Source organism: Talpa europaea (assembly GCF_964194135.1).
Source record: "Talpa europaea genome assembly, chromosome: 2".
In the NCBI taxonomy this organism is placed as follows: domain Eukaryota; kingdom Metazoa; phylum Chordata; class Mammalia; order Eulipotyphla; family Talpidae; genus Talpa; species Talpa europaea.
Genome location: NC_140068.1, coordinates 64,597,761 through 64,623,646, shown reverse-complemented (window position 1 = coordinate 64,623,646; position 25,886 = coordinate 64,597,761). Strand labels below are relative to the sequence as shown.

At 37.2% G+C, this 25,886-nt stretch overlaps 1 protein-coding gene across 1 annotated transcript in view; it reads right to left on the bottom strand.

The window, feature by feature from the left end:
* Positions 1 to 14,203: 14,203 nt before the first annotated feature.
* The window catches only part of PHIP (PHIP subunit of CUL4-Ring ligase complex), a gene marked incomplete at both ends in the record, with an annotated part of 112,828 nt that continues 101,145 nt past the window's right edge, over positions 14,204 to 25,886 (bottom strand). Inside the window, 5 exons of the mRNA XM_084228648.1 lie at positions 14,204 to 14,841; positions 20,446 to 20,643; positions 21,735 to 21,994; positions 22,447 to 22,610; positions 23,274 to 23,426. Coding sequence (XP_084084774.1) covers positions 14,204 to 14,841; positions 20,446 to 20,643; positions 21,735 to 21,994; positions 22,447 to 22,610; positions 23,274 to 23,426 — 1,413 coding nt within the window. The remainder of the gene's footprint in view (positions 14,842 to 20,445; positions 20,644 to 21,734; positions 21,995 to 22,446; positions 22,611 to 23,273; positions 23,427 to 25,886) is intronic.

Here is a 25,886-nt window from a genome sequence, read left to right as displayed (position 1 = left end):
GTTCTGCTCCCCACTCTCTCTGGTGAATCCTTTCACACACATCCCCACCTCTGGCTTATACCCCAGTTCTTGTATGCATAAATAAAAAAAAACTTTAAAAAAAAAAAGTGGTAGAGGCTGAGATGAAGTCTGGGGGGTAGGGGGTGTACTGTGAATAAATTATATTACTTATATAATATAGTAATTTATGACTCTTATTTAGATCCTGATTAAAACAAACTAATAAAAAAATGGGGGACTTGGTAATTTGAAGAATCAAACAGATGTTTGAGATTCACAATATGGTGGTTTAAAATGGCATCTTTCCATTATAGTGTTACTGATAAGAACATAGGAAAGGGTTAGAAGGGAAAAAAACCAAAAGACTCGGTGGTTCACAAAGAATTGCAGTATCTGAAAGGCTTTCTTGACATTTATAAGAGTGATACTAAGGATGAGCCATAGAATTTCATGGGAAAGGCAAGTTGCGGGGTTATCATGGGGAAGCAGTGGAGTTATTTAGGGTGACATGCAAGCTCCATGAGAGGGGATGGGGGCATGTTTAGAAGAGGGAGAAGGCGCTTATCAGATCACAAAAGGAGTAAGAAGTGGATTCTGGTTTTTCTCTGCATAAAAAAGTGATAGATTATCCAGAATATAAAGTACTACTTTGTGCCTAGCACAATCCTGGGCATTACAGAATATTCAAAAGAAATACAAATTCCATAACTTAGTTCAGAAATCAGCATCTGGCACAGAACGGTCTGAACGATATTTCTGGAAAGAAGTTAGCTTGGTAATAACATGTGACAGAAAAATCCATTTCCGGCAGTCGCAGTCAACGTGCACTGTTTGAAGAATTGTAAATATACAAATTAGACCCAGGTTGTGTAATGTAATAGCTATAAAATACCTAAAGAAATTGAAAAATGAGTTGTAACAGAGATAAGAACATATTAACCATAAGAATGATAAAAGTGGAAATGACAAAACCAAACCAAAAATGACGTCGAGGACGAAAGACACTTAGCCTACCCCAGGCCCAAAATAGAGCAGTAAAATTACACATTGTGTTTCCTCCCCTCCCCCAGCACCCCCCCCCCCGCCATCACCCCCCACCCCCGGCCAAAGACCTTAAGACGTAAATACCTAGAATGAGGTCAGGCGAGGGAAGAGGCGCGGGTTGGCCCGGCCTCACCCTCAGTTCTGTCGCCTGCCAAGCAGGCGGGTGCCCAGGCCCCTGCCTGGCTGCTGTCTCCACTCGGCGTCCCGCGCTCCAGCCCGGACAGTCCTGGCCCGGGCCGGGATCCGAGCTCCAGGAGGAGGGCGCGTCCTGGGCGTGGACCGGGGCTGGAGGGTGAGGGTGAAGGATCCCGGGATTTGCCCAGCGGAACCGCAACACGGTCTCCGCACCCCCTCATCTACTCATTTTCAGTTGGGGCTCCAGCGGCGGCTGTGGAGGACAGTGGCAAAAGTCGCCTCCTCGGATCGGGGTTGGACCCTGGGGCCCTCGCCCCCCACTGCTTCGCACCTCCAGGCGCTGGGCTCGGGCGCGCTGCCCGCGGGGCCTTAATGCCACAAATCGCAGCTTCCCCGGGTCTGAATGCTCACTTTTTCTGCCTACTGGGTCTTCTGGACCAGATTCACCCGGCCCTATATGGAGTCTGCTGTAGTCCACCAGAGCGCCATCTGGTGCTAGAAACAGCACCCCTTGGGGATGGCACTTCACCCCTAGACCCGTGAGTGCCAAGGGTCAGGATCGCCTTTGAGGTCCCGGCCCTGTTGCTCTCCCGCTGCCAAAAAACACCACGTTTGCCCCCTTGACCCCGCCTTCCCCTCAGACCCCTGTTCCGTTCCAAATGCTACTGCCTGACACCAGGCAACCTCTTCTTAACACCCTACTCCATTCTCAAAATCAGATCCCCCCGCAAGTTCCCGCCAGGACAAAGCGAGGTAACTCAAACGAACTTTGAATTCTTCCCAGATGAAAACCTTTTGGGAGTTCCTGAGAACCAGCAGTATGGAAGCCAACACCCTCTGGGTGATTTCAAGTTTTCAAGATCTGCCCTCTGGGCTTTCTGCACTCTCACCTCCCAGGCTCTAGGAGAATTGAAAGGACTTCCCTCTCTTGGATGTTCCTGGCCCCTAGGGCCTCCCAGGCTTGTCTGGCTCATTTATTCATCTTTCAACTGAAAACAGTTCTGCCATCATATCCTCCCTGAAGGCCATCCCAACACCTGCATGTTTCTCTCCATTGTAGCAATGATCACTTCTCCTGCTAAGTACTTACCTGTTTCTTCCCATTCTACACCCACTAATATATCACCTGGCCCTTTGTAACCAGGCAGAGTTAAGCGGGTATTATGAATGATTTAATATGACTACCAAGTAAAGTAGTTTCTATTATCCCCACCATACACAAGCTGTATAGGGTAAGTGAATTGAAGAAATTTGTCAAATCTCACATGGCCAGAATGCAGAAAATATGAAGAGGGTCACAATCACCGTATTTATTTTATTTTTTTTAAAGATTGATTTATTTATTTATACAAGCACCGGGTACAGTCAGAAGTGCGAGAGGGTAAGAGAATTCACCAGAACCAGAGCTGAGAACAGAACAGGCAGACTGACAAAATACACTGCTGACGGGAGCAGCGGGCACGGCAGGAGAGGTCTGCGGCCATGTGGGACACTCGCCGGTGGCCGGGATACCGGCGCTGCAGAGGCTGCAGGTGTTGTGCCCATGATCAGCAGACTCGGCGAGCATAGCCTCCAAGAACCCAAAGACAGCCGATGCAAACACAAAAGGGAGAGTTTATTACAAACTCGAGTTCGGGCTCACGGCACCTACTAACGCAGCAGCAGATATTGAGAGCCCCGAACAAAGGAAGCAAGGGGTTTTCTATAGGGTTAAATCATGCTGGCAGTTACTCATTGGCTACAAGGATGCGTTCTTCAACTTTGCCCGGCTATAATTCTAAGCTGACTGGCCAGGCCAAAATGCAGCTCCAGCCTGCAGCTCCAATTACGGCAAGTTCGCCCTCATTGGTGACTGGAGGGCGAGGGTGGAGTGAGGGTCAAAACTGTCTAAACTATCTCTGGAATGCAGTCATCATTCCCGGCACAGCAAAACCTAAAATTCTAAAATGGCACAAAATGACAAAATGACAAAGCAATGGCTAAGAATACTTATGCTTGGTTCCACAGCGGGCAGCTTCACAGCCCAGTGCTCAACTGTTGGGCCACCAGGGGAGGCCTGCACCATACTTTTAAAAACTCACCTTCTTTGGGCCTCCCCGGTGGCGCAGCGGTTGAGCGCTGGGTTGCGAAGCTGCCCGCGGCCTCTGCGGCGCCGGTTTGATCCCCGGCTGCTCCCAGGCCACCGGAGGAGGGTCCCACATGGCGCGCAGACCTCTCCTGCTGCCCGCTGCTCTCCTCAGCAGTGTACTTCGGTCCTTCTGCCTGCTCTGCTCCCCGCTCTGGCTCTGGTGAGTTCTCTCACCCTCCCGCGCTTCTGACTGTACCCAGTGCATGTATAAACAAAACAAACAAACAAACCAGCAAACAAATAAATAAAGCATGCCTCTATAAAAAAAAAAAAAAAACAAAAAACCTCACCTTCTAAGTGATCACCCTGTGAGCCAGGGTTATGAATCACTGCTCTGACCTGTGAGTTCTTTTCGAACATGTGGCCACCTAGAGACCTAGTTCAGTTGTTAGAGCACACCGGTGCCGAGTCCAAGAAAGACTGAGACCCAAGTTCGATGCAAAAGCAAAAGTGGCCTTTATTAGCTAGCTCAGGCTAGGGTCTGAACCCCAGGAGTGGAACCGACACAGCGGCCATGCCCAGACAGGGTTGAACCCTGAGCACCAAAATTAAGCAGTTTAAATAGGCATACAGAATGGGTCCCTTAGGGTGATCTGACAGCTTCAGATGTGGATTCTAGGAATCCGACTGTTAGGGTAATCTAATGGTTACAGACGCCGGTTCTTAGAATCTGGGATTTTAGGAATTGCAACCTCACTGTCAGTTAAGCTCTTAAAATGGCTGCTGCACTTTAAAATGGCTGCTGTTATGCTCTCTTCTCACACAGTAAGTGGGCCATCGTAAGTACTTATGGAAGAAATTGAGGTTTTGATTCTCTGCACCACACCATTCTAAAAAGCAGACGATTTAGGAATCATGACTCCTATTTTTAGATGTGCAAAGAAACCTAATATGGTAAGCCATTTTACAGATCATAAATGGCAGTGCCATGGTTGAAGACCAGGAACATTTAACTACTCTCATGCTATTCACCACTGCAGCTTTTTCTAGGATAATCTCCCAGAGGAAGATTTCCTTTTGATTTTAAGAGCACCTGTAGTGCCAAAGTAGAGAAGGACAGGGGTTGGATCCTCTGACAAAAAGAAATAAATGCAAATTCACTTTAAAATATTACTCTTTTGATGTATATCCTCAAAGGATATTGCTTCAGTTACTATTGTTATCTGGAACTTTATTCCAGATAATTATGCCATACCACCAGGACTTTACATTTAAGGACTTCACATAAAGACTTCACATAATCAGAACTGGATTTATTGAGCACATACACACCACCAGCAACAGTACAAGGGATATTATGCCTGTGGGACAAAAGCAAATACACAAAATATTGTGCATAAAAGATTGTTAATAATAAATAGCAGAAGGTTTGAAACAAACACCATGATTACTGGCAACAGAATTGTTAGTTTCACATGCTATATATGCTATAGAGACGTGCAAATGAATAAATTTACCTTATGTAAAAAAAGTGACTATATTTTGGGAATATTACAAACTGTTGTTTGGAGAGACAACCTAAGACTATCACAACAAAAATGTTGAAGAATATATATTAGCATTCAGTCTCCTTATTTGTCAGAGAAATATGATAACCATGTTTTCACTTGCATACAATATATGCAACTTATTTAAAAAATATTTGAATATTTATAATTCACTGGACATTTATAAACGCACATATGTGATATAAGCACAGTATACAATAGGCATGAAATGGACTGTAAAAGCATGATTGATGGCCCAAAAGATTATGCCTTTAAAATAGACTTTAGCAGTATGAAAGTTCCTCAAAATATCAGAAATAGAATTATCATATGGTCTAACAATCCTACCTCTGATTATAAATCTAAGAGAAATGAAATTAGTATTTCAAGGAAATGAAATTAGTATTTCAATGCTTTTAAATAGCTGAACTCCTATGTTCATTGCCGTATTGTTCACAATAGGCAAGATATGGAAGCAATATAAGTGTCCGTTGATAGATGAAAAAATAAAGTTTTCTTTTTTTAAAAAAGGATTTATTTATTAAAGATTTATTTATTTTTACACAAGAACAGGGGCACAGGCCAGATGCACTGGAGGGTGAGAGGATTCACCAGAGACAGAGTGGGGAACAGAACAGGTAGACTGACAAAATACACTACTGAGGGGAGCAGCGGTGAGAGAGGAGAGGTCTGCTCACCATGTAGGACCCTTCCCAGCCAGCCCGGATCAAACCAGCACTGCAGAGGCTGCGGGCAGCTTCACAGAGCAGTGCTCAACCGCCTGTGCCACCAGGGAGGTCCTAAAAAAAAAAAAAGATTTATTTATTCATACAAGAAGTGGGGTATAGACCAGAGGTATGGGGTCGGGGGTTGAGAGGATTCACCAGAGACATAGTGGGGAATAGAACAGGGGAATAGAATAGGCCAGCCAGGGATTGAATTCATGCTGTGAATAGCATCATAGGTTGCATTTTAACCCCTTGCGCCACCAGGGTGTCCCAGCTCACATTTTAATTAAGAATCACAGTTCATATAATTATATAATTATAATATAATCACAGTTTATATAATTAATCACAGTTCATACAATGCTCTTAAATAAGAATTAGATAAGTAAAAAACTTCAAGTTTATTCAAATAAGCTGAATCATATTCTGACAAATATTTTTATAACATTAATTGTATTTTATGATTGTCAGTTTGGAAATAATTTCCAAGCTCTGCAGGTAACTTAGAACTTTGCACTAATATTGAGTTAATTAATGGGATAATTATTGGATAACTATTTAGTCGCAAGATTCAAGACTGGTACTGAAATACTATTAAGCATCATTTTAAATTTATATTTTTATTTCTCATATTCACACAATGGAGAGTGTCTATCTTTAAGTAATGTATTCATTGATAGTTTTTATTTTAGCAACTGTAAGGTTTAAAAATTGTTAAATTTATGAATTTTCTTATTCTGCAAAAATGCTTGGAAATGACAATTTTAATTGGCTTTCTGTGAAACTTTTTTTTTTTTAAAGATTTATTTATTTATACATGCACTGGGTACAGTCAGAAACACGGGAGGGTGAGAGAATTCACCAGAGCCAGAGTGGGGAGCAGAGCAGGCAGAAGGACCGAAGTACACTGCTGAGGGGAGCAGCGGGCGGCAGGAGAGGTCTGCGCGCCATGTGGGACCCTCCTCCGGTGGCCGGGGAGCAGCCGGGGATCGAACCAGCGCTAGAGAGGCTGAGGGCGGCTTTGCAACCCAGTGCTCAACCACTGCGCCACCAGGGAGGCCCTTTCTGTGAAACTTTTATTAAAATCGTAGTTAATTTAGGTAGCTAAAAACAAAAACTGACAGAAGTACAACTTAGTATTATGAGTGTGCTTTTCAAGGACAAATAGTTTTGTCCTCAAGTGTCTTTTTATTCCAAAATATAAAAAAAAATCAATATAAGTAGAAGAGTGCAAGAGTTTGAAAAATTATAAAGTGTATTTTAAACCTGGCAATAATTCCCCAGCTCTGATGCTTTTATTCCCAAGAAAACTCTAAGAGGAGGAGGGGATGAAAGAACTTGTGAAACTTATCACTAAATACTATGTCAATACCAAACTAAAATTTGGCTTTTTCTATCAATATAATAAATTGTTCTTAAAAATTAGGAAAGAAAACTGGTTTGTTATTTAACTTTTATGTAATCTGCCCAGATATTCTCAATATCAGAATAATTTACTTTGCTTTGACTTTATAGTGTCCTTGATTACTAAAACAAATATCAAAACAAAGAACCAGTTTCCCACTTATGACAGGCCTAAGGTTTCTTAAAATTATTTTGCATTTTGTATTTACTTTGAACACAGAGACCAATTATTCTCAGTACCCATCATCCGACCTTAATCAAATTATGTTTCCTCTGAAAACTTTTTGGTTTTGCTCTCCTAAAATAAAAATTTCAGAATGATTTACACTGAAACTTATCTTTGAGATATCCCAGAGGGCCCTTAGAAAATCACAAGCTTTAGTGTCTTTTATTAGTAAACAAAGACTTCAACTCAACTCACAATTTATAGTGCAATAACATTTAAAACTCCTTTTTTCTACTTCCACTTATTAATCAGGTATGGCCTCAAGACAGCTTTGCCCAGAAACTTTCATCGAATAAATGGTGAAACTTTAAGACACTAAAAAAGGTCAAGACTGAGTCACCAGTAAAGTGGAAAATATACAAATGAAAACTAATCATAAACTATTTGAATTGAGTTGGATTTTGCAGATTAACTTTTTTTTGGTTTTGTTATACAGCAAAGTGAGGCTCAAAGAAATGAAATACTGCATTGTGTGGCCAACAAGTCAGTTAGGTAGAAAGGTACTTCATTTAATCCTTTCCACAATTGTCCCAAATGAAAAATCAAAGAATAATCAATATATGGTAAATATATTGGGTGCAAAGATTACAAATAATAATATTGCAAGGAAAACAAGTTTTGCTTTGGTTTTTAAACTGTGGTTAACGGGCCTTTATATATTCGATATACTAAAATTGGGGTTTTCAAGAAGCCAATAAAAATGTCAATCTGAACAAATTTCTAGGAAAAGAGCCATAAATTTATAAATCTCAGTATTTGCATAACTCCTAAATGTTACATTTTTTCATTCCCTTCATTTAATTTTTTACTAGGAATTTTACTTACCATTTTTTTGTAAGTACTTACGTGAAGTTGAAGTTCCTTTGAAACGCATTCAGAAATATCTGAGTATTTAAGAATATCACCAGTACAATAATTTAATTCACAGCAAGAGATTAAGTTTTATAAATGTGAATATTAAAAGGCAACTGATTTAACTTTTAGTTGTTTTGTAATTTGTCTCCTTATGACGACATTGTGGTGGCGGGATGTAAAAGGATTCTCAGAGGCTATGCTATGTCCAGAACAATGAGAAGCCTATATGGATGACACCAAGAAGGTGGAGCCCAGCTCCAAGGGCAGTCTCTTATTTATTTAGAATCAGACAGAAAATAAAAAGATCAAAGAAGCAAGCAGGCAAACAGGGAACTTACAAGTGTATGGGGGATGTGAAACCCCTGGCCCCAGTCAAGGTTGAGAAATAAGGAGAAAGTCAAGGAAAGTCTCAATGTTTATGCTACTCTAACCATAACACCTATTGTTTCTGTACATGATGTTTTCAGCATGTATAGATCCTCATACCAGGACTTTTGCCTTTAGAGGTTCCCTATCATAAACTTTCTGTTTCTGCACATGCTGTTTTCAGTATGTATAGATCCTCATACCAGAACTTTTGCCCTTAGAAGTTCCTTATCAACTGTCCCTGTTTATGCACACTGAGAGGCACAAGAATAGTCAAAGAATAATCAAGGCAAAGACAGAAAAGTTGAGGCATACAATACAAACTCCCACAGTAATTAAATTACATCAGCATACCCACAGTTCTTTTTTTTTAATGGGAGAATTTTTTTAAGGATTTATTTTATATTTTGTTATGCATACAAGAGCTGGAGTATAGGCAAGAGCTGGAATGTAGGCCAGAGCTGCAGGTGGGGGTGGGGGAGAGGTGAGAGGATTCATCAGAGACAGAGTGGCTACAATGGCTGCCAAGAGCTTCACAGTGCTGAGACTTAACCCCTTGTGCCACCAAAAGGCCCCTTATCCACAGTTCCTTAGTAATTTTTACATTTTGTTAAATAAGACATTGGAAATTCTTTTTTTTACAAGATTTATTTATGCATACAAAACTGGGGTACAGGCCAGAAGTGTGTGGGGGTGAGAGTATTCACCAGAGACAGAGCGGGGAACAGCACAGGCAGAATGACGCTGAGGGGAGCAGGAGGTGAGACAGGAGTGGCCTGCTGTACCATGTGGGTCAGCTCCCTGGCTGGCCAGGGATTGAACTCATGCTGCAGAGGCAGCAGTGGCACAAGGGGTTAGGCATTGGAAATTCTAATGTACTCTAATGACGTCTTTGGTAAAGTGCTTGTTGAAATTATGTAGAACTTTATTAATAATCCCCCCCTTCACACACACACAAAAGCAAATATTAAGAAATCATGAGCCTCTACAAAATAGCTTAGGAAAACAAGTTTTCTATTTATTTAAAAATAAGTTTGTAGTTACTACATTGCAGGGACAGGAATTCTTACACATACATTCTAGTTTGTATAAAAGGATTCAAAGAATTATGCATCAAAACTAACATAGAAAGTGTCCACATAACAGTAAAGAAAGGTCCAATCAATATGTACAAAAAGAAAGGGCACTGCTATTCTGGTGTGAGACTGCCATTTATAACATGATACTCCAGGTTTCCAGAAAGAAAAACTTCAATAAGCTAAATAATTTGTTTTAAAACTCTGTTACTTATTACATACAACAGATTTGCTTGTGTTTAACATTGCTTTCTGTACAAAATAAGTATAATTTTAATTTGAAAATGTGTCAGTTTCAACTTTAACCCTCTAGGTCAGTTACTTTTTAAAAATTGAGCTACATTCTACATGTCTAAATATCATGTGACAGGATTTTAAGTTTTCTGAAAGATCTTCAATAAGACCCTGTCTTCTTGCAGTTTTAATATGGTCCAAAAATGTAACTTTTACCTCAATTTATAGTTTATCATTGTGATTAATCAACAAGTCACAAGGTTATCATTGTGATTAATCAACAAGTCACAAGCATGTGTACGTACGCATCTGCATCCTGTGTATACTACATATCATCTTGAACCTATTAGCTCCTTTAATGTAGAAACTCAGCCACCCACTATTATGTATTTGGTTTGTGCCATATAAGATTAATTTCCTGATGATTTTATCTGCATTAAAAAGTATTACAATATAGAGCTATCAAAACTAAAAATGTTTATAGCTCTTGTTTCCTAATTGTTTTACTGCAGTGTGTACAAGATTATCTCTGGAGCGTCAAAAGTGGTATGCACAGTCTTCTGACTCAATTTGAACTCTTCTTGGTACTGTACATAGTACAAAATGACTTTTCATATGGAATGCTTAGTTTAGTTTAACCAAAATAATTTCTTTGTAAAACTTTTTAGTTCAAATCACTTAGAAATTTAGGGAATGGGGGTGAAGAGGGAAGCATCCAAGCAGGAAAATATGAAAATTGTGTATTTTTCAATTTTAATAAGAAAATAAAGTCATACCTCAATATAATTAAACCACTTGATATCATGTTATATAAAAAATACTAAGTATAGGGGTAATTCTCAGGACATAAATTTTTTTTCCTCATATGACTTTTAAAATCATGTATTTCCTGCATGTAAGGAGAACACTTACAATGTTTTCAACTGTCAGAGTATCTTGGTCCTTTCAACCTACTCAAAAGTAAATTTAAGGTGAACATAACCATTCAGAGTAACATTTTTTTTCCCCATTAGATACTGAAAATTCAAATTGCTTCCAGTTGACATTTGAGAGATATTATAGGTATGTTTGTATGTATAAAGTGGAATGGTAGAAGTAAATGCTATTAACTGGAGGACCTAACTTATATTGCAAAATAACACCTTAAAACACGTAAATGTTAACAGTACATAAGCTAAAGTTTTATTTGACTCAGTCTTTAGAATGTCTGGCGAATCTACTCCACTGCGAATAAGTGACAGTTCTAGATGTTAACATACTGCACAGGCTTCTATCCACTGATCAGTATACCTTAATTCATTCCCAAGTGATACTAACTTTGGTCAAATTCCTGTTTCAAATGTGACTTCATCAATTTCATAAATATTCTATAGTTATTCATATTAAATTTATCTAGGAAGACAGCTTTGGAATAATATTATCAAATAATCTAAAAGTTTGTTGTAAAGTTGTGCAAAAATGAGAATAGAAACAAATCAAATCTTTAGTTCACCAATACATGCAGAAAATGGTCCAATACTATTAACAGCAGACTGAAAAGGATAAAATCTTAAGGATAAAAACTTAATACCTATTGCCCAGACTTGCCAGACTGTAATGATTCAATGTTTCAATTGCTCATGTGCAACATTTTATAATTTTATAAGATTCGAATGGGACTTGAAAATGTTGGGGTGGTAAGAGAGAATATTAAGGTCAGCTATTTAAAAGTATATAAATTGACATGCATTTTCCATGTGTAACAAGTTATATCCTGAAATTCTCACTAAACTTGACATTTTTATTTTTATTGCTCACCTAAGATAACTGCCAACATTTCCTTTTGGCCTATAAACAGTACATATGTGGTATCACTGCCTCAAAGAGGCTATTTTTCCAAGTAGTAAAACAGACTTAAATGTCTCAACTTTTGCAATGTATAGAAGCTAAATTATAAAAATATAAAATCTAAATATTCTGGATTACTAATACATTTTTAAGTGTTTCAATTACAAAAAATCTGATCCAAATAATTTTTGCTTTACTAATAAACCAGTGTCTAATAGTGTCCAAATAAGGTCATACAAATACAGTGTTTTAAAAGAGGAATAATATATTTACTTGTTGCAGATATGATGGTAATGCTCCTTTCATTGTCCAAGAGTTAGAGTTGTCTTAAGACTGTACTAGAGTTATATTCCACTCTAAAATTGTGTACGCTCTTCCTTTTTCTCTACACACTTTAAAACTGTACACGCATTTTTTTTTACACAAAAATGGATGTTAGTCTATTTTCTTCTAATAAGATGCAGATAACATCAGGAAATTACATGTTTCAAACAGATTGCCTTAAAAGCAACAAATTACTTTAATGACAAATTTCAAACATACACACTATTATTTTCAATAATGGTATAACTGAAAGACTCACTTTTCTATACAACCAAGCTATCCATTTCTGCATTATCAAGAGTTTTACTATTGAATTTTAATTATATAGTTAAATATATTTGTTAGAAAAAAATAAATATACAAAAAACCTGAAAATTTTGAAATTATTTTTCAACTGCAAAATCACAGCAATCCAGTTAAGATCTGGAAAATGGTTTACTTAATTTCACAGGAGGATTTCTATACAAATTTAGTTACAAATGATCTAAAAAGCCCAAATGCATCACTTTTCATTCTTCAAGACAATTAAATGATAGCTAACATTTATCCCTACCAGAAATGAGAAAAAATTATATAATGTATTTTGCCAAAGTTCAATTAAAGACTTTATTTTTTTTTTCTACATCAGGGTCATGCTGATACATATTTCCCCCCATCCTCACTTTTTAAAAATGTAGTATTTGAAAATTTTGGTTACATTTTTGTACCATACCAGTCCTCAGAAAATACTACATTCTTTAAACTTTTTAAAAAATGGACAGTAATTTTGAAACAATAGAAATGGTATTTATGTTGGTTTTTAAGGTATAAAATAACTGTACCATAAACAAATAAATAACTGCTTTCCTTTTCCATAGCAGTACATATAGCAATACATTCTCCTAAGTCATATAGTTATCATTTACAATAGACAACTTAATTTTACTAATGATGCAAAAAATAATAGAATACAAGGCACAATCATTAAATGGAATTTTTCTTTAGGGTGTATATTTGACATACCAGCGTGATAAGAATACCGTAAAAAGTGCAGAAAAAACACAATGTGCAATGAGACCACTGTATAAAACATGATTGCATAAAAAGTGATTTGGCCTATTTTAACCTTTAATAATTGAAAATAACCAATCTTCCCCTTAAAATTAAACTATAAAGTATGACATTTTAAAATTATTTTTATTCTACTACTATCTAAAAAATCCTGAAAAAAGAATTTATACCTGGGTAATAGTATATAAGTATGTGTTTGTATATATATTTAATTATACCCATTTATCAATATATACACATACACACACAGAGACATTTCTTTGTAAGTCATTTTAGCCTATTAGATATGTCTAAAGTTTAGAAATGACATTATTCCAGATCAACAAGTAAACATCAAATCCCATACCTTTTTCCTGTATTTTCCTTGAATCCTTTAACCACTTAAACATTTTTTCTAAAACATCTCTGTCAAAGGACCCACCAGTGCATTATTTTCTATTAGTACCAAAAAAAGATACATCTCAGCATAACTCTTTAATAACTTGCTCTTTAGAATAATATATAGCCTTTCCAATATTGAAAAGTGTATGCTGTCCTGACAGTCAAAAACAGGCTTTCTACTGCACTGATTAATCTTAGTCTTTGGCACAATAAACAGAGATTGAGTGATTGATATAAGAATCAAGGTCTGAAAAATTAGACAGTCAAATGTTTTCCAATGTGGATATGTTTCCTTTTCATCAGTACATTTTCTCTTAAGTTTGGCAGAATGGTATACAGCGAAAGTCTCCTCTAGATTCTTTGCAGATGAGCATTCTATATTGAAAATTAATCTTTTTAAGAGTATCAAATGGTGGGGATTTTTAAATTTATATTTAGCGGAAACATTTCTTAATTTACTGCTACTCTGATAACATCTGTCTTCCTAGAGGTACAACTTCTTTATCAATAGAAATGTACCTTGCTAGGTCAAAAATAATTCATTTTAACATGAAATGCTCTATCCCTAGGAATCTAATGCTCCTTAAGAGTGTGGCAGAACTGTCTTTTCCAGAAATAAATTGGGAATTCATTATAGGTCCACAATTACTTTTGAACAGTGAATGAAATGAATGTTGAAATGCATAACCTATCTAAAGGGCAATAAATAGCAAACATTTAAAATATATATGTATATATTTATATATATATATTCATTTAAAGAAGTGAAGTGTCTTGTAAGTGTTTTTTTGTTTGTTTTTTGTTTTTTGTTTTTTTTGCAAATCAAATCATAACATTCCCTAATCCACCATAGCAGCAAGGAAGCAGAAGCTTAAGTTCTACATATTCCTTAACTGTACCTGCTTTATAGATTTTAAAGTAAAATATTTTGGTACAAGTTACCAACCAATTAAATTAGCTTTTGCTTTTTCAGTCAACTTTCGGACTCGTCCTCTACTAGAAGTTCCAAAAGTCAAAGAGGTGTCCTCAAACAACAGCTGCCTTTGCTCCTCTTCAGAGTCATCCTCATTGTAGAAAGCTGTCCTTCGACCTTGATTTCTAGTTCTCATGTGGGGTTCAGAGCCTTTAAGTTCCTCAAACTCTTCTTCCTCATCCATAGGATCATCTGTCTTTTTTCGGTTACTTCTCCTTAGCATTTTAACACTTGCAGGAACTATGAGATCTGAGTCTAGTTTTTGTGTCTTCACCTTCCTTTTGGGCTTTCTGCCTCCACGACTCTTTTTCTGTAACAAATCCTCCTTTACAATATTAGTTTCAGAAAGAAAATTGCATGTTGAAGAAGGAACTACTTCATCTCTGACATGATGCACATTATTTTGTTCTGAATTTTCTGGCTTTGCATACTGTAGCTTTTTGGGCTTCCTACCCCTTTTCTTGTGTATAACTTCACCACTATTGGTATTAACTTCTACCTTAGGTTTCCTTCCAGGTCCCCTCTTCACAAGTTTAGATGGCTGCCCTCCATGGCCGTTTACTTGAATGCTTCCTGGTACAAGAGCATTGTTCTTACAATCTGCTAAAAAGAACAACAACATACTTAAATATACAAAAATAAAAGTTTTCCTTTAGCCTCAAACTTGTCAATAAAGGCCATTACTATACCTACACATAAATGACATAATTCTAGTTTTTTCTTACTAAAATGAGAAAAAGAACCAACAAAAAAGCTAATATCCAATAATATTTTCTGCCTAAAACTCAAAAGATCCCTAATGGAGTATTCAATGACCTCACAGGAGGAAAATGAAACTTAGAGCCAATAAACAACTTGTCTATAAATTATTGTTAATTATGATACATTGGGATTAGCCAGGGTTTCATATACACACTACCTTTACTGTACATTCTAATGTATGCACATTGTTGTCGTTACAACAAACTCTATTTATTTGCATAGAGTTTTAACAATTACAAAACATGCTATTGTTTAGCACATTACACAAGGAGTTTTTGTGTATTCCTATCTTTAAGCAATTAAGTTATGGGAAAAAACATTACTACAAAATTTATGACCCTTTACCGGAACAAAAAAAAAAGCCTATCATCCCCCTCTACTTTCTTACAAGGAATGGAGGAAAAGGGAACTATCAAGACTGAATGATTCTCTTAATACTCTTTTGAATGTGATTATCATAACCTTCCTGACTGTAGCAAAGAATCAATAATCTAAGTATTTCTTATTGTTCCTCCTAAGTAAAAATGATCTCATCTACTCATCTTATACAAGAAGTTTGGGAGTATACCTACGCCAATGATTTACCTCAATTACTCTGTGTAAAAACTATCAGGATTTTGACATTCTTCATCTATTTTATCACAAGATTGCATGTATTAATCAAATCTACTAAATATGCCATCATTATCATGATATAAAACCCACTGTAACAAACTCAAAGATGAAGTCCATTATGTTTTAGCAGACACCAAACAAACAAAAAAACCCTAAAACTTGGGAAATCAAATTCTAAATCTGTAAGATCTGGAGATCATGATGAAATGTCTGTGGTCAAACAAACAAACAAACAAACAAACAAACCCAACTGCTCTGATACTTTGAAGAGAAAAACTGCCATACATGGACTATCATTGACTTTATTTTCTTCTGAACATCTGAAATTTTTGTTTGGTTGTGTTAAGTAATCTGGAATACAATTATTTAAAGAAAATCTATAAAGAGATGAAAGCTGCTTTTAAAGAGAATGCATCTTCATAAATGTATTTTTGGTCATGATTTGAACTGTACTTTGCAAATATCAAGAAAAATCTATTACAAGATTCACAAAAGGTCAAAGCCAACAGCAGAGACAGAAAGGAAAGCCCCTGTGTTTCCTGACCCCCACAGTATAAATGTTTTCCTTTAGTGATTTTCAAAATGAGGATGGGGGCTAGAAGTATGTGTGTACATAGTTATTTTCTAAGAAGAAATCACACTTAAATTGACTTTAGATTCTGTGCATCTTTTGTTTCACATTAATACTACTGACAATGGTTTTAAATATCTAGTTGTGTTTATTATAGAAGTTCTATAGATCAACTTCAAAGTATCCACAAACTCTTTGAAATGGTCCTAATTTTGTGTGGGTGTGCCTATGTGCATTTTCTGGGCAAAAGACTATAGATCCTTTAAAAAGCATTATATAATCTAAAAGGATAAATAACTAATGTATTTCTTTTAAAAAAAGGAATTCAGGTAAAATAGGTTGAAAAGCACTGATTTGGACCTGTGCTGTCCAATGCTATAACCACATGCTTACTGAGCATTTGAAATGTACCTATGCAATTGAGGTACAGAATTTTGAATCATTAATTCAAATTTAATTACTAAATTAAATTAAAATACTGAAAGCAGTGTTTAACATTTAACATTTCAAAATACTGTTTCATGTCAAAATAGTATTTTGATGTAATGGAGTAATGAAGTATATTATTAAAATGGACCTATTTACTTTTATTAGAATAAGCTACTGGAAATTTAAAACTACTATGTGATCTGTATCACATTTCACTGGACAGCACTCTTCTTAGTTCTTTTTTTTTTTTTTAAGATTTATTTATTTATTTATACATGCACTGGGTACAGTCAGAAACACGGGAGGGTGAGAGAATTCACCAGAGCCAGAGCGGGGAGCAGAGCAGGCAGAAGGACCAAAGTACACTGCTGAGGGGAGCAGCGGGCGGCAGAAGAGGTCTGCACGCCATGTGGGACCCTCCTCTGGTGGCTGGGGAGCAGCCGGGGATCGAACCGGCACTGTAGAGGTTGCAGGCAGCTTCGCAAGCCAGCGCTAACCGCTGCGCCACTGGGGAGGCCCACTCTTCTTAGTTCTAACAGTTAATTTTAGTGTCAATGTTTATGTAATGTCATCATTAATGAGTCATTTAAAATTTCATTTCAAGAAGGGAATGGAGGCATCATACTCCCAGACTTCAAACTATACTACAAAGCCATAATCATCAAAACTGCATGGTATTGGAACAAGAACAGACACACAGAGCAATGGAATCAAATTGAAAATCCAGAAATAAACCCACAGATTTATGGTCAACTAATCTTTGACAAAGGAGCAAAGACTATGCATTGGAGCAAAGAAAGTTTGTTCAATAAATGGTGCTGGGAAAACTGGGTCGCTATATACAAAAATCAACTCAAAATGGATTAAAGAACTAGACATAAGACCTGAAACCATAAAATACATAGAAGGAAATATAGGCGAAACACTACGTGATATTCACATCAAAGACATCTTTACAGACACATCACCCAAAGCAGTGATAGTGAAGGCAAAGATAAACAGCTGGGACTACATCAAATTAAAGAGCTCCTGCACAGCAAAATAGACAATAACAAAAACAAAGAGAAACCCCACCGACTGGGAGAACATTTTTGCACACAACACTAATGATAAAGGACTGATGACAAAAATCTGCAAAGAGCTGATGAGACTCAACAACAAAGAAAATAATCAAGTCAAAAAATGGGCAGAAGAGCTAAAAAGAAACTTCTCTGAAGAGGAAATGCAAATGGCCAACAGGCATATGAAAAAATGTTCAACATTACTTGTAATCAGGGAAATGCAAATCAAAACTACCATGAGATACCATCTTACACCAGTGAGAATGGCACATATTAAAAAAACTAGCAACAACAAATGGAGGCGAGGATGTGGAGAAAAAGGAACTCTCCTGCACTGTTGGTGGGAGTGCAAACTGGTCCAACCACTATGGAGAGCTGTGTGGAGGTTTCTGGACCTACTAAACATACAGCTTCCACATGATCCAGCAATTCCACTCCTAGGTATTTACCCAAATGACACAGAAACATCAATTCCAAAGAGCACCTGCACCCCTATGTTTATAGCAGCGCTGTTTACAATAGCTAAGCTTTGGAAACAACCCAAATGCCCAAAAATAGATGACTGGATCAAGAAGATGTGGTACATATATACCATGGAATATTACTCAGCATTCAAAAAAGATAAACACATGCAATTTGCAGCAACATGGATGTCGTTGGAAGGGATCATGCTCAGCAAAATAAGCCAGAAAGAAAAAGAAAAATACCGGATGGTCTCACTCATAGCAGGAATCTAGAAAACTTAAATAAGGGACCAGGAAAATGAATAACTATAAGAAAGTGAAAATCAAAATCAACAAAAAAACTATGAACGAGAGACACTCTATGGGGGATGGGGGGCGGGGGGGCGGGGAGGGGAAGGATTGGGGTCAAAATAAGGGGGCTGCAATTGTATGGGGAATATAAAAATAAAAATAAAAAAAATAAAATTTCATTTCATTTCTAAACCATACTGGTACTCTCATATATTTGTATTATTAAAAAATTATAAATCAAACTGGCTATCAGACCTATCATAATGCTAAAACCAATTTACTACAAACTTTTGAGTTTTCTAGGGTTTGGGAGTGACAGAAACAAGTCCAATTAATGATTCAAAACTTTGAATTTAGTTCAGAGTGGAAACAAATATAAAAATGTAAAATGCTCACATACATAGTAACCTGCTTAATTCTAGCACTTATGTCCATAATATACAAAGTACAAGTGATTAAAAAATGAACACAGTAGTTCAGAATCTACTTTAGATAAACACATGTAATATAGAATAATTCCATCAACATTATTTTAAGTACCACATCAAGCAAGATGTTCTGGGAACATAAAGACATTTCAAAATGAGAATTAGGAAAAGGTAAACGGAAATCATCAAACTGGGAAGAAAAAAAGACACTACCCCCCAAAAAAAAGAAGAAAAGGATGTAATCCAAGGACTTCCATGTGGTTTAGGAAGACTGGAAAATAAAAGGCAGAAAGAAAGTAACAAGGGTTGGGCTTAATGAAGAGTTCCATACAACAGGCAATAAATTAAAATGAATTCATGTATTAATTGAAGGCAGGAAATACTTTTAATTCGTTCTCTGGATGTGTGTATAAATGTATATGAGACAGAGAAGCGATCAGAAAAGAGCACTTTGGCTCAATGTGGAAGATGGACTAGAAAAGGAAGAGAGATGAACTGAGGCAGGGTAGTCAGTTAGCAAACTAGAACAGCCCAGGTAAGAAATTATGTAGGACTGAATTAAGGCCATGGAAGTGAGAACAGAGGATGAAATGGGTTTTAGAGATTAAGAAAGCAGAAACAATACAAAGTAAAGACTATCAAGTAGATTTGGATGCTTAAGAGAAGGTCAGGATGACATCCTAATTTTAAGCTTATGTAGGTAGGTAAATTTCAATGCTGTTAAGAGAATGTTTCAAAGGGAAAAAAAAATTCTGAGTGAGGTTTCTAGGGAATACAGTGGAGAAGAAATGGTTTAGATACACTCTAGAAGTAATATTACACAACTCATTATATGTACATTCATATTATAAGAATAATGCTGCTGCTTCTTTTTTTTGTTTTTTGGTGGGACCCTCGCTGGTGGCCGGGGATCAAACTGGTGCTGCAGAGGCTGCAGGCAGCCTCACAACCCAGAGCTCAACTGCTGCGCCACCAGGGGAGGCCCAATAATGCTTATTCTTAAGTTGTGTGCTGAGAAGCAGTAACTGCTTTAACATGTCAAGGGTTGCATTTTATTAGTTACTTCATCTTTCAAACAAAAAACCTCTACAAAGAAAATATGCAGATGAAGTGAAAGTATAACTATAAGGGGTCAAAAGTTGTATACTAGAATAGAAGTATGGATGTATACAATCTCGATATATTATTTAGTGAAGGTCTGTGTTGAATTTTGTGACATAAAACAATTTTTCTACAAAACTGAAAAGTACATTAAATCCAATTTAACAACAATTTCTTAGATGCATTTTTTAGATTTTGATACAATGAAGTTAGGAACTATTTGCCTTATATCATTACAGAATCTAGTCTTTGATTCTAGAATTAGTTTTCATTTCTAGACAGCAGATATTTCAGTGAGAATACAGTTCGTGTTAAACACAAAGCAGCAAATCAAAATACAAAAGATATCTCACAAAACTTACCAACTAGCATAGTAAGTATGACTTTTAAATGAGCAGCCTAAATTGATACAAACGCTAATTTCAAGGAAAGCATCACCTGTAAGAAGTTATAATGTATCTTGAATGATACAAATAACACCTCACCTTGCTCAATGACAGATGATGATTTTGGAAGAGTGGATGTCTTAGAGAGTACAGATGATTTCATTTTACGTTTGACTGGTTTTTCCTTTTCCACGTTTTCTTTTGCAGAATTATTCCTAGTGCCATGACTGAAATTGGACTGACCAGGACTTGAAAGAGTATTCAAGGTTTTGGAATGTTTCACAGAATTCTCTAGAACTAAACACAAAAGATTAAAAGCTAGAGTATCCCATCTAAAAGTAAGTAAGGGTGGCATTATTTCTAACCTGAATTGCTTAAATTAACAAAGCAAACAAAACAGACTGTTAAATTTCCCTAGGAAATAGGGCATACACAAAAAGAAACTAGTAATACTTTCAAAACTTCCAGAAATTGTCAAGATTTTTGTTTAAGATTTATTCATTTATGCAGACAAGAACTGGGGTACAGGCCAGAGGTGCAGGGGGTGAGAGGATTCACCAGAGACAGAGTGGGGAACAGAACAGGCAGACTGACTGAAATACACTGCTGAGGGGAGAAGTGGGCAAGACAGAAGAGGTTTGCTGTGCCATGAGTCATTTCCCTGGCTGGGGATCGAACTTGTGCTGTTGAGGCTGCAGACAGCTTCACAGTGCTGTGCTTATTAACCTGCTGCGCCACCAGGAAGGCTCAAAATTGTCAAGATTTTTTTTTTTTTTAGGGTTTTGACCATTTCATTTTATTATGTATTTATTTTAATTAATTAATTAATTAATTTATACAAGCACTGGGTACAGTCAGAAGCGCAGGAGGGTGAGAGAATTCACCAGAGCCAGAGCAGGGAGCAGAGCAGGCAGAAGGACCAAAGTACACTGCTGAGGGGAGCAACGGGCGGCAGGAGAGGTCTGCGCGCCATGTGGGACCTTCCTCCGGTGGCCAGGGAGCAGCCGGGGATCGAACCGGTGCTGCAGAGGCTGCGGGCAGCTTCGCAACCCGGCGCTCAACCGCTGTGCCACCGGGGAGGCCCGAAATTGTCAAGATTTTTGATTGGTAAGTCTTGGCAAATTGCTAGCAAATCAAGGGTACTAGAATTTAAATGTAGGCAGTTTGGATATGAGTTGCCATTTTTAACATTATTTGACACTCCGAACCTCAATTTTCTTTTTTCTTATTAAAATCAAAATTTTAAAAAGAGCACGAACATCAAAGCAAGACTAAACAGTGCCAACTGGAATTTATGAAAATCCAGTGCATTTCATTTTGCAAAGAAAAGCTTAAATTAAAAAAGGCATCATATATACTTCAATTTAGAAACTAAAACTGATTCTTACTTGTTTTCCCTGGTATTGCAGATGTATTAGCTTTAGAAATGAAAGTCTTTGCTGCTGAAGAAGTAGAAGGTTGCTCAGTGGTAACTGGATCTGCAACTACTCGGTTGCTTCTTGTTCGGACTACAGAACTGGATTCAGTTTTACCATTTATCTGAGCAGCATTATGCCTCAGTGGTACTGATCGTGTAGGTGTAGAGAATGGAGAGGTAGAGATATCTGGCTTTAGCTGGGGTTTTAAGGTCCTTTTTTTTCTTTCAGGGCTGTAAAAAAATTATATCATTAGTCATTCTCATAGCTCTATGTGGATGAATAAAAGTTTTATAATACTTTTGGATTCAACATTTGTACTATTATGAAATATGTTAAAATATGAGATTTGTAGTGGATTTCATATGGTTGTGAGCCTTTGAAAAGTGATTATTTAGTGAAGGATCGCTGTAAATGCTATAGTTATATGACAGAAAGCATGATGCCATCACTATCCTAATAATGCTGTTTTACTGTAGAGATTTAGCAGTTTGAATTTAAGCACTTACACTAGTATAGCTTTAGTTAAAAGATTAAAAATCCTCCACATCATAGGAACTTGCATGTCAAATATATCATTCTGCAATATAGGGAATAGTAAAGGAAGCATTAAAAAACACCAAGTTCTATAATTTAGATGTCAAAGTTATAGCTCAGTTGATGCTATTTAAAAGAAATCAAATACCTTGATGCAGCACTACTGGAAATAGAGCTGCTTCTGTTTCTTTTCTTTCTCCTTTTAGTTATTGTATTTCTTTTATGAAAACGTAGAGCAGATTTATAATCTGATAAAACTGAACTAATGTGTTCTTCAAAGAAAGCAGATAGGCGCAAACTCATGCTGTAAATCTAGGGCAAGAAAAAACTGTTCAAATATTCCTCCATGGAAAATACATATTCAGTAAATATCAACATGTAATTCAAATATTCTTTTAGCAAAAAATTTTTAGCATTTAAACACTGCTTTTTCCCAATCTCTCATGAAGAGTAAAGCTGATGCATATAATTGTATTTAGATTAGGAATTTTCCAAGTTTTGAGATCTTAAAGTCCTACTCGATTTCAGATGGCTCATATACACAAAATTGCTATGAACTCAATCATACTGTACGTATACTCCTTAAGGTTGGAAACAGTCTCAAACTATTGCATATATCATCTCTTTGTGATGTCTTGTCTGGGCAGAGACGTAAAATACTCTGTATTCATTAATGCAGAAAATAGTTGGAAAAGATAAGCCCACATATACCAGGATAATATAAATGTGGTATCTAATCAACCAGAACTACCTTCAATAAAAATAAGCATTTCTACACATTAGTGACATCAGCATTATCTCTTAGGAAGAGAAAAAAAACAAAGGTACAGATTTCTTTATCCACTAGGATACCATTAAAGCATGCTAGAGATGCATTTTTGCCCTAAATTTTAAATAAAATTAACATTTATTTAACATACTTTTCTAATAATCTCATTTAATTTGAACAAAAAAAAAGAAAATCTAATTATATACCCTTGATCTTTTGCTTGGTGTATATGCTTTGGAGTTACTAAAAATAAGTCTGACATCTTTACATAGCTCCATTGGTGACTCATAATTTCCAGCCTCTAAAGTTTCTCTAACAGTAGCAAAATCCATTGGCGTGTCAATGATGTCTCTGTAGTCCTAAGAGAAGGAAAACAGGTGGTGTTATTATTATCATCACTACTACTACAAAGCAGTATTTCTCAGCACAGGGATTCACATACAATTCCTATGATGAGTGCAAGTCCTTGAACTAATGACCATTCCCTGTTTCCTTCAAGACTTACTTTTTTTCCTAAAAATTTATAATTACTTCATCCCTTCCCTTTTATTGCAATCAACACAGAATTTTTCTCACTTAAGAAATGTCAGGGGCCTCCCCAGTGGCGCAGCGGTTGAGCGCTGGGTTGCAAGGCTGCCCGCAGCCTCTGCAGCACTGGTTTGATCCCCGTCCGCCAGGAGAGGGTCCCACATGGCACGCAGACCTCTCCTGCTGCCCACTGCTCCCCTCAGCAGTGTATTTCATCAGTCTGCCTGTTCTGCTCTCCACTCTGGTTCTGCTAAATTCTCTCACCCTCCCCTGCTTCTGACTGTACCCAGTGCTTGTATAAATAAATCTTAAAAAAAAAAAAAAAAAGAACTTATTTAAAAAAAAAAAAGAAATGTCAGTTACTTGCCCACCACCTTGGAGACCGGGTAAAAGGTAGAGTTGCGTTGGGAAGGGGGATTGAGAGATTGAAAAATCAGTTCTAACAAAGAGAAACCCCACCAACTGGGAGAACATTTTTGCACACAACACTAATGATAAAGGATTGATCACAAAAATCTGCAAAGAGCTGATGAGACTCAACAACAACAAAGAAAATAATCCAGTCAAAAAATGGGCAGAAGAGCTAAAAAGAAACTTCTCTGAAGAGGAAATGCAAATGGCCAACAGGCATATGAAAAAATGTTCAACATCACTTGTCATCAGGGAAATGCAAATCAAAACTACCATGAGATACCATCTTACACCAGTGAGAATGGCACATATTAAAAAAACTAGCAACAACAAATGTTGGCGAGGGTGTGGAGAAAAAGGAACTCTTCTGCACTGTTGGTGGGAGTGCAAACTGGTCCAACCACCGTGGAAAGCTGTGTGGAGATTTCTGGACCTGTAACAGGGTGGTCCCCAGGAAAGGGGGAGGTTCCCTGCCCCACCCAAGGGAGGGTGGAGCTGAGCAGGAGGAGGAGAAGCTGAAGAAGAGACTAAGAAAGGAAGCAGGATGGAGCCAGGAGACCTGGAGGAGGCGCATGGAGCCTAGAGACACGTGAAGAAGCTGCGCTTGTCTTTTGGTCGTGGACTGGGTGACACAGATGTGGGTGAGACCCGTGGGGAGGTGACAATGGCAGCTTTTATCTTGATGTTGATTTTGCTCTTTTCCTTCCGGGCTTGTCCGGTTGTTTGTGACCCTTTTCTGTGGGTCCCCACTGGAAGATGCTTTAGACTTGTAGCAGGCTTTGGGGCCTTGTTCTGGGCCAATCCCATTTGGATGGACTTTTACCCACGAGGGGACGGGTAACTCTGGATGCTTCATTTAGAAACTAGACTAGAAACTAGAAACTAGACTCTTTGCCTTACCTGTATTGTTTCCTAGTTTTATTAAAGTTCCTTCCCATTAAAGTCTCCTATGTTTTGTGCTGATGCGGCGGATGGCAGAACCCATTTAGAACAGGCAGGTTTGTGGGGTTTGGGCTGCCCCTCTCCCTGTCCTATAACAGACCTACTAAACATAGAGCTTCCATATGATCCAGCAATTCCACTCCTAGGTATTTACCCAAAGGACACAGAAACATCAATTCCAAAGAACACCTGCACCCCTATGTTTATAGCAGCACTGTTTACAATAGCTAAGCTTTGGAAACAACCCAAATGCCCAAAAATAGATGACTGGATCAAGAAGATGTGGTACATATATACCATGGAATATTACTCAGCATTCAAAAAAGATAAACACATGCAATTTGCAGCAACATGGATGGCGCTGGAAGGGATCATGCTCAGCGAAATAAGCCAAAAAGAAAAAGAAAAATACCGGATGGTCTCACTCATAGCAGGAATCTAGAAAACTTAAATAAGGGACCAGGAAAATGAATAACTATAAGAAAGTGAAAATCAAAATCAACAAAAATCTATGAACCAGAGACACTTTTGGGGGGGTGGGTGGAGGGAGGGGAGGGATTGGGGTCAAAATGGGGGGGTTGAAATTGTATGGGGAATATAAAAATAAAATTATAAAAAAAAAAGAAAAATCAGTTCTATATCTACAAGTTTTATGTGAAAACAAAACAACTCCCAAACTTTATACTACCTACAAACTAAAGGTTCCTGACTCATTGAAACATAATTATATCTTTAAAGTAAGGAGACAAAAACAATAGAATTAAGCCCATTCATGTGGTGGCCTGAGTTCTAGTGACCTCAACTTCTGTACAACTGGGAACTTTGTAATAACCAAGAATTATGAATATAAATATCTGTCACAAAAACTATGTGCTTCATTCCACAGAAATGAGATCACCCAGTCTTCATCTAGTCACTTGTATATAAAATAAGGCGAC